The sequence below is a fragment of the Archocentrus centrarchus genome, chromosome 12 (assembly GCF_007364275.1).
Source record: "Archocentrus centrarchus isolate MPI-CPG fArcCen1 chromosome 12, fArcCen1, whole genome shotgun sequence".
Taxonomy (NCBI): domain Eukaryota; kingdom Metazoa; phylum Chordata; class Actinopteri; order Cichliformes; family Cichlidae; genus Archocentrus; species Archocentrus centrarchus.
In genome coordinates, this window is record NC_044357.1 from 5,143,012 (window position 1) to 5,158,062 (window position 15,051).

Genomic DNA, 15,051 nt, shown 5'->3' on the forward strand with positions numbered 1-15,051 from the left:
TCAAATCTTTATTCTCCTGATTGAAATCTGTCTCATTAAATGTTGCTTTGATCACATGTGCTTATGTTGTTCTCTGTGCTCAGGGCCATCCAGGTCTTATTGGTCTAATTGGACCACCAGGTGACCAGGGAGAGAAAGGTGACAGAGGCCTTCCTGGTCCTCCAGGATCGTCTGGTCCCAAAGGAGACACTGTGAGTAAACAAAACTATGCTGGAACTGCAGACCTACACTTGCTGACACATGCTTTTATTTTGAACAGCAGCTCCATTAGTTAGTTAGTTGGTTATTGACAGTCTTTTGTTTGATCTTTTTCATTGGTGTTAAGAGTGTTAACAGTTGCAATTTCCCTTTTCTTTCAGGGTATTGCTGGTCCTGCTGGTCCACTGGGTCCCCTTGGCCCTCCTGGGTTACCTGTAAGTTTAACATATATTTCATACTACAGCAACTCGGGATGTAATGTCTTCGCCAGAACTGATTACTTGATCGTCTTTGTGTTTTTAGGGTCCACCAGGTCCTAAAGGAGCTAAAGGCTCATCGGTAAGCCATTAACCAAAAACTGCATTCCATTAGAAACACTTGCAGGCATTTATCGTGACACTTGTTTGTCAAGAATTAACACTGTTTTTATTTGTCCTGCTCAGGGTCAAACTGGACCAAAAGGAGAAACTGGTACACCTGGACCTCCCGGCCCTCCTGTAAGTAAATACCCTACTTTTTGAATAGTCAAATTAAAAATAACAATATCAGTAAATTTGGTTTATGATAACCGGCATTTGTCTCCTCTCATTTCATCTCTCCGTAAAAGGGCCCTCCTGGTGATGTCATCCACCCACTCCCCATCCAGGCTCCCATTAAGGGCAGATCACGCAGGAACATTGATGCCAGCCAGATGGTGGATGATGCAGCTGTGGATGCCAACTATAAGGACTATGATGACGGCATGGAGGAAATCTTTGGCTCGCTTAACTCCCTTAAGCTGGAGATCGAGCAGATGAAGCACCCACTGGGCACACAGGGCAACCCTGCGCGTACCTGCAAGGACCTGCAGCTCTGCCACCCTGATTTCCCTGATGGTTCGTGTCACATTTAGCCTGAACTGGTGCATTGCTCATTCCTTTTTTCTTTACAGCTTTGAAACTGCAACAAAATCGAACACAGCTAGCTAGAAATGCTCATAGAAAGTCAGTCCCAGGGGCCACAACAACCCTCTCTGTTTGTGATCACAGAAAAGCCAAAGATATTGATGAGGTTTTTAGGCATGAATGCAAAATTAGAATTAGAATTATTAGCTTGTCTGCTATTCTAATAAGGGTATAAGTTATAATCTAAGTTTTGTGGGGGGGGGGAGGGGTGTCTATAAAATAACTAATGTTAGAGGTGGGAAAAAAGAGAAGAATAGCCCGACTCACTGCATGCTGTTTCAGCCCCTTCATCACCCCAACATCCAGCTCCAGGGGTGAGTCTACTTATCACCCCCCTTATTTCCATATGTGACATATACGTACAGGGAGTCATGAGCCCAGCATAACTTGGACCCAGCCTCTAGTATATGACATATCAGGAAAATGCTCATAACCAAACAAAAAAAAAAATGTTTTTTTTATAATATGATAATGCATAAAATAAATGCCTTTTTATAAGATACATGAGGGACAAAACAAGTCATCACATTCCCGTGTTTTATTAATATTTATTTATCATGAAAATAATCATTAGTCACAGACCCAACGTATTATATCTGCAGTTTATCTGTCATAAGAGCATAACACTTGCAATTGCTCACATATGGACTAGTTAATTAGTAATTAATTAGTAAACAAAGTATTTTTCCTCTACTCTATGCCTCATCCATCTCTAGGTGATGATGTTATCAAACAGTAAGAATTACATTTCAAAAATGAATGTTTGATAAACCATCTGGGATGCCTGTCGTGCTAATGAGCAAGGCGCATACTGCATAACCACAACAAGGTTCAATTCCCTCTAATTGCTCTAGTTTCCTGGTCCTTCTCTCCACTGGCAGCTGTTTAAATGAAGCTGACAATATTCTTAAAAGAACTAATGATCAAATAATGAAATAAAATCACATCCTCTCTGTTTTGGGTTTATTAGGAATGCTGGATTTATAAGAAAAACACCCACAATTTATAATGTGTTTAATGCGAACTGAAGATGTAAACACAGAGGAATGATGCATACAGTGTCTGGCATTGCTTTGACCTTATACAGATATCAAATTATAGAATGAGCTTTCTCTCTCGCTCTTTCTCTTTCTCTCTCTCTCTGTGTGTGTGTGTGTGTGTGTGTGTGTGTGTGTGTGTGTGTGTGTGTGTGTGTGTCTTCCCCCTTTCTTCATCTCACCAGGTGAGTACTGGATTGATCCAAACCAGGGCTGCTCTCGGGACTCCTTCAAGGTTTACTGCAACTTCACAGCAGGTGGAGAGAGCTGCATCTTCCCAGATAAGAAGTCTGGAGGGGTAAGTCTGGCCGTGTGTATACGAGCAACTGCACTCACACAACATGTGATGACAACACAGTAAACAGAAAGGTTGGGACTAAAACAACAACAACAAAAATCTTTGCTATTTTTAATTTTCTCCTTTTGTGATAAGATTGACAGTAAAGTAATGTGAGCAACACACTCCCGATAAGTAAACGATTTATTTATTTTTTCTTCACATTTGGGACTAACCTCAACATCTCAAGACAACTCTGTATGCAACAGTAAATCTATTTTACCTGCCCCTGAATCCATATAATTAGCCTCCATGAGATTAGCTGGTGTGTTGCTACTAAGAAGATGTAGGAGATGATTCACCAGGACCCATTTCCCACGAGGTTCTGGAGTTGTATACAAAATCCCATTCTAGTTCTGTGGGGAGACAAGCACACACATTAGCTCGTAACTCATCCATACTCTATTGTTTCAGCACCATTTTTAGGTACAATGACATTAAGGGCTTTATCACCCATAAAAGCTTTTGGCAGGTGAGAAGATTTTTGCTTCATTATGCATGAGTGTGTAGAGGAGTGAAGCGCAGGAGAGTGGTGAAACATTGCGAACACTGTCTTTGACAAGTCGAGGGTTGTGTAATAGCTCCGTGCTACAGCCATTTTAATGATCCCACTCACCAGGCCTCAGAGGAGCAGGAGTTTGCCTAAGCTCAGAATAATGAAGCAGACTTTTTATAGCACGCTGGTGATGGGCTGCTCTCAGTCGTGTCAGGGGTGAAAAGAAAAGCCTGTGTTGCCGGTCTTTGCATTCAGACTAGAAACACTCCCACATGTGTTTTGAGAGTGGCACAGTTATTACATACTCACACTGTCCACATCCTCAGAGACACCCTGCTGCCTTCTAGAAAAACAAAGAAAGTCACAGCAAGGTTGAATTTTCTCCTCCACTCTGTGCACTGTGGTGAAAACAAGCGAAGGTCACCTTGGATGCAGCATGGGTCTAATGTATGCCATCTCCCAGCGATAAGTGATCTCCGGCCCATCATTCATTAACGCATTAAGCTATTGATGACAGCCCCGTATCAAACCCTGCTCCCTAATTATAGAGAAATTCATCATTGTCATGGCCGAGACCATTAGAGCTGTGCCCCCGTTGGCCAATTCACAGCTTTTAATGGTATAACAAAGTTAGTGCACCATGGCTGCACGGCGCTAACACTGAACAGCAGGGATGGAGGCCCCGCTATAAGAGCTCCTTGCCTGCGATCATTTCTTAATTAATCACTGTGTACTCATGAATTTTTCAGCAGCAATTAGCTGCCAGCTCCAGTGTGTACAGTACAAAATAGCATAATGGCTTACAAAAATCTTCTTCCCTGGTCCAGTTGGTCGATCTCAGTGGAAACTGTTTCAGGTTGTGGAAGACTCCTCAGAGGACAAACAAAAGGAGCGAGAACAAAGCTGAGAGGGGATGTGGGATTTCTGTCAGATCTTGTTTCCTTTCTTTAACACTGCTGTTTTTCCTCCTCCTCCATCCTCTGCCTCTTTGTCGATCCATGCCCCCAGGCTAGGCTCACATCCTGGGTAAAGGAGAATCCCGGTTCCTGGTTCAGTGAATTCAAACGTGGTAAACTGGTAAGCCAGACTCCCGACTTTCCTAAGTCCTCTTCCCCTCCCTGAATGCCTCTTATATTTTACAGAGCAAAATGGCAAAATGGCCCAAAGACTCGCCAGGCACATGGTATAGTCACTACAAGAGAGGTTCCCTGGTAAGTGTTGCTGCCTGTGGTGCCGAAGTCGTGGCTCAAGCCTGGACTCTGTGTGCCTGAGGCTCTGCATGGTTCTGGTTCTGTGAAGTATGTATCGATTGGCTCCTCGCTTGCGGTTACATTATTGAGATGCATGATTGAGCATGAGCTGCACTCACCTTCAGTCCAAACAACATAGGCGGATGCTCTTACAAGGAAATGGAGGAGAGGTTTGTGGACCATACAAGCAAGAACTGCAATGTGGTGAAGAAACATATTTGGCACTTAAATTCCTGCCATACCTCTGCTACATTAAGAGAGCATCTCTAAAGAGTGGCTGTGTGCCTTGACAGTCCAGTGACTCATTCACAGATAGCTGATTTGTTGGGGTGGACAAAACATCTCAGACTGAATTCATCACTTAAAAATGTGTTTCATTTAAAATGTTTTTTTTGTCTGTGATCTCAACAAGCTCTTGCCTCAGCAGGGCATCTGTCCCCCCCCCCACACACACACACAAATGGGTGAAGCACAAGTGTCGTTCTTCCTCTGCTGTTACCGTTCAACTGCACTCACATTCCCCATCTCTCCCCTGAACACTAGAGAGTAGCTCTGAGTCAAATGGGTCAGGCACTCAGTCGCTACCCAGGGGCTTCTGGGTACTCAGTCACTGTTGACTTGCGACTGTGATGATAAAGAGGTAATGTGTCTCTGGTGATGCCAGGCTGGATCCACACGCTGTGCGGGTCAGGGAGGGAGGGGATGAAGAGTGGTGGAGTAAATGAGAAAAGCACGGGCCTGCTCAGCCACTCTGGGAGTGAAACAGTTGGAGCCACAGTGCTGACGCTCACAGACATGAATTAAAGAAGAAGAACTCTTCATTTTTATTATATATTTGTGATTAATGATCCAATTAAATCAATTATTGCCACTAACTAATTGCATTATTAGCTGGAGATTATGATTGGGTGCTCATGTCGAGTTAAAAGTGTCAGCACTCTGCGCTCTTTATATGCATGCTTGTGTGTGTGTGTGTGTGTGTGTGTGTGTGTGCGTGAATGTTTGCTTACGTGCAAGAACGAGACATAAAAAGAACAGCTCACTGCTCTGGCTGCACGGCATGGGTTCTGCATGTGCACCACTTTCAGTAAGTCCTGTTTGTCTGAAAGACAAAGTGACCATGTGGATCTAATGGATTCCTGATGGTTGGTATGCATATAGTCATTTATGGATATTAAAATGAACTGTGACTGCTTCCAAAATCTGCTGTCTTGTCAGTCAGGATTACTATAATCAGCTTAATGTGACATAGTTCAGTTTTTTATTTATTTTTTTTTTGCAAAAGGAGCTTGAAAAGCAGGGGTGCTGGGTTAATTATAGGCTAATTAGCAAGCAATTAACATATCATTACCGCATCATATTTCCTGTTACGAGAATACATTTTCATGATTTTACCATAATTTGCTCGTATTGCATATATATTTTACATAATCACACAATTACGATTTAAATGAGGTCTTTAGTTATGCTTATTTTTTCTACTTTGAAGGTAGATTTGTTCCACATTAAGCCTTGAACATCAGTGCAGCTTCCAGGCATAAGGCCTTGGAAATATTCTGCACTCGTCCTCATCTTCTAATAAATATACACATATTTGTACATTACATAAGGATAAGGCTGGTAATTAAATTTTTTATTCATTGTCAGCAGATTTCGTTAAAGACCAAAACCAACAATGAATTAAAGCACTAATAAGCACAGTGTGTTTATCCCCTGATAGCGATGGGGGTTATAAACACTCAGAATTGTACTAAATCTGTATTAAACTCCAGCTGAAAATGTGCGTTTTGATCTTTTCGTATAAAACTACGCTACACAACTGCTCTAGGAAATTACTAGATCTTTTTCTAAAAGTGGCAGCTCCATATGTGGGACTGTTTTTTCTTTCAAAGATTTAAACATATGGTATTTGGTACTGTAGTAGGGATGTTCTTGGTAGCTCCACGGCACTTCACCTGTCTACAGATGGGATTTCACCTGAGCAGGTCACTAAAAACTAAATTACCCCCTGTCTTAGTTTGATATTTCATCATCTCCAAAACAGGAAAGGGCATTGCTATTTTGAGGAAAAGCTCTGTATACGTTCCTACTTCTGTTATGATTGATGTTGCTCTGTCACACCTGGAGTACTGCCCAGTCATCTCGTCAAGTGCTGCTGAAAAGCATTTAAAAAACAACCCTTCAAATGGTACAGAGCAGGCCAGACAGATTAGTTCTCCATTGTTCTTTTAGCACTCGTGTGTGTGTGTGTGTGTGTGTGTGTGTGTGTGTGTGTGTGTGTGTGTGTGTGTGTGTGTGTGTGTGTGTGTGTGTGCGCGCACGCAAGATGCATACATGGCGGGGCTAAATTAACATCTAAATTAAGGTCAAGTCTTCTGTTATTCATGGAAGTTTATGCCGCAGGTCTTTCATAACTAGTTTCATAATGTTTTGTCACTGATAGTCAGAGGACTCTGTCAGTAAACTAATTGCATGACCTCTGTCTCAAATAAGTTACAATGTTTCTAATACTAAGTTAAAAACAGAGGTTCCTTCAAGAAGTTGCTAAAACAAAAACTCAGCTGCGGCCGTCCCGCTGCTGCTTCTGTACGTTTGTTTGCTTTTAACATTTTAGGTGCTGCGTATAATGTAGCTTTATTTACTTGACATATTTTTACTGTTTAGGTATTTTTTAATGCAGATCCAGCTGAACTTGCTGAACTTTAGTTCACAGCTAATGGACATCCTAATAAATAAATTAGTAAATGGACTAAACTGTTTGGTTTAGGTCTTTATTACTGATTTTGATGAACGCCAGCCTTATCCCTCAAATTTAAATTTAGATATACTCTTATCATCAGTATTTTTCAATAGCCAGCACATAAAAAGACGTATTCATTGCTAGTTATCATTTAAATCAGAATGACTTCCAGGTGACAAAAGATACTGCACGGCATAAACATGCAAGTGTCGTCCTTTTCCAGCTTTCCTATGCGGATGCAGAGGGCAATCCTATCGGCGTGGTTCAGATGACTTTCTTGCGATTGCTGAGCGCAGCAGCCAGGCAGAACATGACGTACAACTGCTACCATTCAGTGGCATGGCACAACCAGGAGCAGGACAACTATGACAAGGCCATCCGCTTCCTGGGCTCCAACGATGAGGAGATGTCTTATGACAACAACCCCTACATCCGCGCCTTGGTTGATGGCTGTGCGGTGAGTCAGTGGAGTGTGCGTGCATGTGTGGGTGTGTGTTTTTGGGAGGTAAGCAGGGTTCCTTTGATGAAAGCTGTTGGAAAATTTTCGTTTCAGTTGTCTTTGTAGTTGTTGAGTGAGCAGGGGCCCGGCAAAAGTGTGTGATTTATTTATTAATTGTATTTTTTTTTTGGCTTTTAAAGAATGTTTTCCACACGCTGATTCTTCAATCCCTGTGTCTTTTCTCTGTTCCTCTTTGACAGTTGAAAAAGGGCTATGAAAAGACAGTACTTGAGATCAACACACCAAAGGTGGAACAGGTGCCATTTGTGGACATCATGTTCAACGACTTTGGCGGTTCCACGCAGAAGTTCGGATTCGAAGTGGGGCCCGTCTGTTTCATCGGCTAAGACTTTTTACAGAACAAATGGAGAAAAAAAAAAGCATATTTTTGTTTTCTCAGAAACAATTGAAAAAAAATAGGACAATTCTATTTGTTAAAAAGTTACTGTTTTTTTCCCATAAAGCAACAAGTATAAGCAAAAACGAAATCAAGTTGAGAATGCAGAGAAATTCTATAGGAAACAGAGGAAATAACCTTGAAACCTCAGTGTGCCTTCTCCATCACATGCAAGTTTTGAAACTGGATGTCAGATCCTCCTTCCTATACAGTACACTCACACACAAAAACCTAGCCCCCATGTCACCACGCTTTTGTTCCAAACAACGAAGGCGACCTTGAGAGCTGCAGCCGTTCCAGACGGTCGCGCTATTTGCCTTGGACTCCATTTGATTTGGCTCTTTTCTTTGCTTTTAGTTTTGATCTCATGTTTTCCTTCATCTCACTGGCTTCATCTGTTCTCAGTTCGTCTGCTCATTTCACTACGGGAGCTTTGTTTGTGCATAATTGTCTCCCCATTCTCTTGGAATGGGCCATATATATATATAAATATATATAAATGATTTTTATGTTTGTAAGTACATTCTGTATATTTTTTTTTTCTGGGTACCTTTTAATTGCTTCTGGCTTCAAAACATGCATGTGACTTTATTATTTGTGAGGTAGGAGACCGTGGATCACATCAGAAATTGTAGAAAAAGTGAGAGAATTCGACTTGTAAATCAAAAGGCAAAAAAAAACATGGTAAGTCCTTGTCTTGTTGCAACTGTGGAGCGACCGTCTTGTTGTAATTTAAGAGCAAAATGGAAATAAAAGACGAAAACAAGCTCTGTGATATTATGTGACAGTTGATTTGCAGACAGAAAAGAAGAAGAATACATTCCTCCGTTTGTGTCCTCTGAACAGAACACCTGCATTTGGTGGCAATATCCTTAACTTAATAAACAGCTTCTGTATGTTTCCTGAAATCTGACTATGCAGTGGGAGATGATGATGTCACATTGTAATGAAAACACAAAGAAATCAAAACCTAGGTGCTATTTTCTCTCTCTTCTGTGGTGCTATGTATTTTTCTAGTTTGTGTTTGAATTATGGAAAAATTTGTGCTGAGAATACTCCATCACCGGCAGCCCCTTTGACTCGCTTTGCTGCGTCCACTTCCTGTTTTTACTGCAGTGGTGGTTTATGCATGCCGCTGTTTTTTTTTTTTTTATTGTTTTTATTTTATTCCCATAGACCCACCCACCTGTAGCCACTCTCAGATCAGTGCAGCATGGTGCCATATGTTATCTCCTGCTTCAGCGGACCACGCAGATAAGAAATGTGTCTGTATTAAATGTTGGAAATGATGAGAGGAATCTAAGATGGTGCTGTTGGCTTTACGTATCAATGCTCTGTGACGCTGCATTTTTTTTTTTTTGGTAAGATCATCTGTGCCACGTCAGACTGATAGAGTTGCAAAGTGGACATCCTGTGATTGGGCCAAATGGATATGGCACAAATTAAGGTCCTTCCACCAAAGTTTTTCAAACATAGATTTAGTTTTAAGTGGTTTGAATTTTTTTTATTTTATTTTTTTGGAGAGACTTCTTCTTGATTAGCCAGATGGAAAAGTTTGTCCATGCAGCGTCAAAACTTGCTTATTGGTCTTATTATCTTTGCCCTTATTGCAGTAATGCTCTCTGTTCAAACTATGCACTCTTTATGCTTATGACCACTAGTATCTACCACAGAATTTTTACAGCTCTTCATACATACGCTTTTTTTTTTTGGCTTCCTTTTTTTTTTTTTTTTTTTTTAATCTTTAAATATGTGACTTGAATCTTTTCTTTTAAGTCAATATGCTTGTAGATCGTTGGCTTTATCTTTCATTGTGATGCAGTACATCCAAAATTTAACACTCTGCTCTCAATAAACAAAAAAAAAAGACAAACAATTATTTTGTAAATTTCCAGAACCAGCAGTGATGCTGCCATTTTGTTTGTCTTTGTTTCATTTTGTAGATTTCTGTTTGTTTGTGTTCACAGTCTTGTCAAACCTGTGTAAGGATAAGAGGATAGAAGATATATTGGTTTTTATGTCAATAAATCCAAGTTTACTGTGGCCATCCACTCTTGTATGTCTTTTGAAGCATTAAAACCTATCTGTATGCATGAAATTGTAAAGTTTTTTCTCTTGTTATGATTTTGTAGCATGACATGATCTCCGGTCCATGTTTTATTCATCGGGATGCGTTAGTTTGTTTTGTTTTTTATTTGTTTTTTTTTTTTTTGTTTGGTTTGGTTTTTTCATTGCTACAGATGAAAAAAAAAAATTAATTAAAGATAAATAAATAAATAAATAAAGGTCATGTCCACAATTGTGAAGTGGAGAGAAACTGATGAACTTGTAACTCTACCAAAGCCAATGTTCGTTTGTAGTATATTTATTGTATTATTTAAAATAAAAAAAATAAATGTTAAATGATACCATAGTGTAAGTGTAAGAGGCGCCCTCTTTACGTGCAAGGTTATTATTACTTCCACATGCTATTTTACACAATATAAGTGCACCTTTTAATGAAGCCAGGCACAGAGCGTTTGGCCGCATCATTTGAGCGGCCGTGCTTTCTTGTTTCCAAGCTGTGGGCTGTGTGTGCAAGAGACTGTGTCCTCAGGGGTGTCTGTTTAAGCTACACAGCAGGTAATGTACATTATGTTTTATTAGTGTAAACAACTCTGGCTCCACAGATTCTTCACAAAAAGGACGATCTGAGGCTGCGTCTGGTGATCAGAGCTGCGGTCATCCATGGATTATTCCCTGCTGATGTCTCCCAACAAACACTGGTTTCCTTCCAAGGTGGTTTCTTTTTGTTGTTTTGTTTTTTTTCTTGACAGCAAATGTGTACTTCTACCACCTCAAGCTGATTTTTCTACTTCGCCTGCAGCTTTTCAGGACGAGCGGAGAAATATATGCATTATCCGCTGTGTGTATTTCATGTAAGCCTTCCTCGGTGATCATTATAATAAAGCCCGTCATGCACCGCTAATTTCAATAATCTCTAAAGCTTTGATCAAATCTGGTGGTGAGGATGACTTGCAGCACTTCAAGTGTCTCATTAGGAGAAAACCTCACACGGCGTGCATTAAGCCTAGAACAGCAAAAAGAAAAAAAAAATCAATAAATAAAAAGTTGTTCTGCATGATACCCATGATCAATATTTAATGCAGTGTTTACAGGATGGATTCAGGATGATCAGAATGCAAGGATTCTACTGAGGCAGCATCCTGGGTGAGTAAAGCAGAAACCAAAGCGAAAAGTTCATTCCTCATCTAAGCACTGAACTTCTTACAGTAGCTGTGGTGACAAGTGGGGCATGAAAGTGGGTTGGGTAAAAGGGGGTTGGGGATTTAGAGCCCTCCAATGATGGCGATAGGTGATATGTCAAAACACTGCACCTGAGGGCAACAGGCTCATGAAACAATTGGATGTGATGAGATTTAGGATGGATGAAAAGGTCAGTCTGGGTCATGCAAATGTTCTTGGAGCAATGCCCTAGTCCAGGAAATTTATAGTGGGAGAAACCAAATGCTGAGGAGTGCTGAGTAAGATGTGAGTAGCTCAGGTTAAACAGCTCAGAGAAGGATTAAGAAGTACTCTGATCCTCGGGTAAAATACTACAGCAATATGTACTTAAAAGTAAAAAGGTGAAGGTAGTTTTAACTCATTTGTTGGTCAGTGTTTCCCAACTAACTTGTGTCAAATGAAACTCAGAGGGAAGCTTCTTTTTTATTTGTTCAAAGGATCTCAGCTTGTTGCCTGACACATGCTTGTCAAGCTCATGTGTTAGACTGTGATGTCAGGGTCCCAAGGTTTAGTGTGGCCTTTGAGTTCTGGATTCCTGTTTTGATTTCACTATTATTCTAGTTATGTTTAGCTTCATTTATTATGATACTTTTGAATTCTGGTTCTTGTTTTGATCTGTCGCCGTGAGTTTTATTTTTTTGGAATTATTGAGTTGTTTCTGTTTTGCTTCTATTTGTTGTTCGAGCATTCCCATTGTGTCACATCTATGTTACCTCTTTTTCGTTCATGTGCTTCACTGTCTGTTATCGAGCTCAGGTTAGTCTCCAGCATCTTTTTGAAGGCTAGTTTTCTTTCTTCTCTTGCATTAGTTTTGCTTTCTTCCTTTGTGATTGTCCTGATTGTTTTCACCTGCTATTAATAACTTTCACCTGTGTTTTGTTCCACTCCTGACTCTCATCCCTAATCGATCCCCACAGGATGCACCGGTTCACCTGCTCATTAACCAATAATGGCAGCAACTCAGTGCATTTAAGCATGTAGACATGGTTAGGACGACCTGCTGAAGTTCAAACCGAGCGTCAGAATGGGGACGAAAGGTGATTTAAATGACTAAACGGCAAGTAGTTGTTGATGCCAGACGGGCTGTTCTAAATATTTCAGAAACAGCTGAGTTACTGGGATGAACCAACGTTGTATCTAAATGTAGCAGAAAACTTAGCGGAGTCAATTTTAAGTTGTTTTTAGGCACTTTGTTTGGACTCTGGTTTTTGGCTCACACTTGAGCTGCCAGTCTATCCCTATAATGCTGACTTCCATTTTCATCCCTTTGCTCAGCTGGCTCCATGATATCCCCAGCAGTGATGCAGATGTCAAAAAAGAGAAAATATTCAGTAAGCAGCAATTCTCTGGTTAAAATGACATCTTGTTGTCAGAGGTCAGATGAGAATGGCCAGACTGCTTCAAGCTGATAGGAAAGCAAGAGTAGCTCAAGTAACCACAGCTGAGGTATGCAGAATAGCACCTCTGAATGCACAACATGTCAAACCTTGAAGCAGATGGGCTGCAGCAGCTGAACACCACCGCAACGTGCCATTCCCAACAGCTAATAACTAATAATTTGCACCGCTCACCAAAATCGGACAATCGAAGATTGGAAAAACAGCACCTGGTCTGATGATTTTTGATGTCTGCTGCCACAATCGGTCCAGAATTTGAAGAAGAAGAAGAAGAAACAGCCTTTATTGGTGCAAACAACATGAAGGCATGGATCCATTGTGCCCTGTATCAAAGGATCAGGGTGGTGATGATGGTGTAACGGTAGTAGCAAGGTATGCAATGAAGTGGCCATCTGCATAACTATAGATGTGCATATGTGTAATATAGTCTGAGCTTCATCCACTGTTTTTATTTTCAATGTGTGTACCTGTCCTCCATCTGAATTGCATGACATTTGATTTGCAGGCTTAAATACTGGCTGCCTTTGTTCAAAGGGGTCTCTTTAGGAGAAATTTGGACAACTGCCTCTAAAAAAAAAAAGTAAAATAAAGTACATCGTTTTGGCTCTGAGACATTTCCAGGATCTTTTTTGAATGGGATGATCTCCAAGTAAAAACTCTTGATCCATCTTAATTAATAGTATAAAGGTTTTAGCATCAAAATATGCCTGATGTCCCTGAGTGCTAAAGCAACGTAACACGTTCACAGACTTGTATAAATCTGCTAAACAACTGAAAACTTTAAAATAAATGGCACAGAGTACAAATTATTTCAGTTTTATTACTCCTTCTATAATCATATTTCATGGGGAACAAACCTCTGCTTTGGATATACTAAAGCGGCAGCTAAAACGGAGTCGGGCTGGAACAGCTGGGTTAATATTGTTTGTGTGTGCTCAGGATTTATTGGCATTCTGCATGTTCACTCGGTTCACTCTGTGACAAAGAGCATCTGTGTCTGGGACTGCTGCAGGTCACTTCTGAGGCAGCCCAGAGGAATAGAACACCATTCCACATCTGAACACTGTAAATGTGTTTCACTGTTTTGCCAGCAAACTGTTCCCAGTTGCAGTTATTTGTCAACCAGTTTCATTTCCTCTGTTCTGATCGCTTACTTAGTAAGAAATGTGTGTGTTCTGTGTGTGCAGCACTGATAATTTTAAGTGCTGGTTGAGGGTGGGCTTTCCTCTAGAATCTTATGTGATCCAAATATGTACATAAAAAAAAATCAGACGCCCTTTGAATAGAGTACACTAAAGGCTAATTATCAGTTGTTAAAAGGTACTGGTTGGGCTGGGCTATTTAGGGAAGAGTTAAAGGGTCAAGACCCACATGTTAAACATGAAATTTGGGTTCATGTGTAATTGCTTTGAGCCTGTGGATCTTCAACAAACAGAGCCCATTCATCGCCCGACCCTGCCACCACTGACCTACTTACATATGAATCAGATAGAGCTCAAATGAGATAGTGTTACAACACTGGCACTGACATATTGGAATATTAATAACAGGCTTTTCTGCTCTAATAGACTTTGAGATTGAGGAATGGCCATACTGTATAGTTCAGGTTGTTTGTGCTGTAATGTAATTAGCGTCGGCCACCCAAGCATTACACGAGGCTGCAGTTCTTGAATATCATTGTCATGTTTGCGCCCTGCTGCAGTTTAAGGGTAATAAAGAAAACCTTAAAGATAAAAAAAAAAAAAAGGATGTAAAAAAAACCCTAGGTGAACTTCTGTGTCTGTTTCCTGAAGAAAATTTTAAAAAGGCAGATTACACTTGCAAAACAAATCTTTACATTTTTCTTCTGTTCTTTTCCCCTTTTTTGTGTGTGCATTTTCCCGGTTTGTTCTTTTCCTATTATTACCTCTTTTGGCTTGTTATGCTTTTTACTTCCTGTCTTCCTGTGAGTTCACTCATGTTTTATTATCCTTCATTTAGTCTTTGGCAGTTCATCAAGGTAACTGCCTCCTGTCTCTTTGTGTGCCCCATGTGTTTTTGCTTTTTCTTAATGTTAATCTTTTTCCATTCATTGTACTTTTCCTTTGGCTTAGTTCGGTTCAACTTAGTTTGGTTCAACTTAGGAATGGCTTTTGTTGTCACATTTTTCCACAAGTTCCATTAAAGTTACCTTTTGTTAAAACCTGCCAGCCTGCTTTGTTTTGCAGCAGCATTCTTGGGTCTGCTTTTGACTCCTTAAGTCATAAGTAAAGCTGACATTATGACTAGTGCTGTGCAAAAGTTTGAGCCTCTCAGGTCCCAGGGCTGTCTGAAGGTCTTTCAAGGTTTTTCCTTTTTTATGCAGTCCTTGTACCTGACTGTTTTCAGGGGAATGATTTTGTCACAAAATGTCACAAAAACACTTTTTTTTCCCCTCATTTCTTTAGTTGAATCCATAAAAAAATGTCAAAGATAACACAGTTTGGCGTGCA

General features: G+C 40.4%; 1 protein-coding gene across 2 annotated transcripts in view; it reads left to right on the top strand.

Annotated features, from left to right (window-relative positions):
• Nucleotides 1-9,765, top strand: part of col5a1 (procollagen, type V, alpha 1) — a 70,522-nt gene extending 60,757 nt beyond the window's left edge. The window contains exons 58-66 of one of the 2 annotated variants that reach the window (XM_030742159.1): nt 84-191; nt 360-413; nt 502-537; nt 642-695; nt 806-1,073; nt 2,365-2,477; nt 4,021-4,089; nt 7,226-7,459; nt 7,702-9,765. In XM_030742159.1, the coding sequence (XP_030598019.1) occupies nt 84-191; nt 360-413; nt 502-537; nt 642-695; nt 806-1,073; nt 2,365-2,477; nt 4,021-4,089; nt 7,226-7,459; nt 7,702-7,848 (1,083 nt within the window). In that variant the 3' untranslated portion in view covers nt 7,849-9,765. Of the gene's footprint in view, nt 1-83; nt 192-359; nt 414-501; nt 538-641; nt 696-805; nt 1,074-2,364; nt 2,478-4,020; nt 4,090-4,154; nt 4,224-7,225; nt 7,460-7,701 lie in introns of both variants that reach the window. The other variant, XM_030742160.1, reaches the window with a different exon arrangement.
• The last annotated feature ends 5,286 nt before the right edge of the window (nt 9,766-15,051 follow it).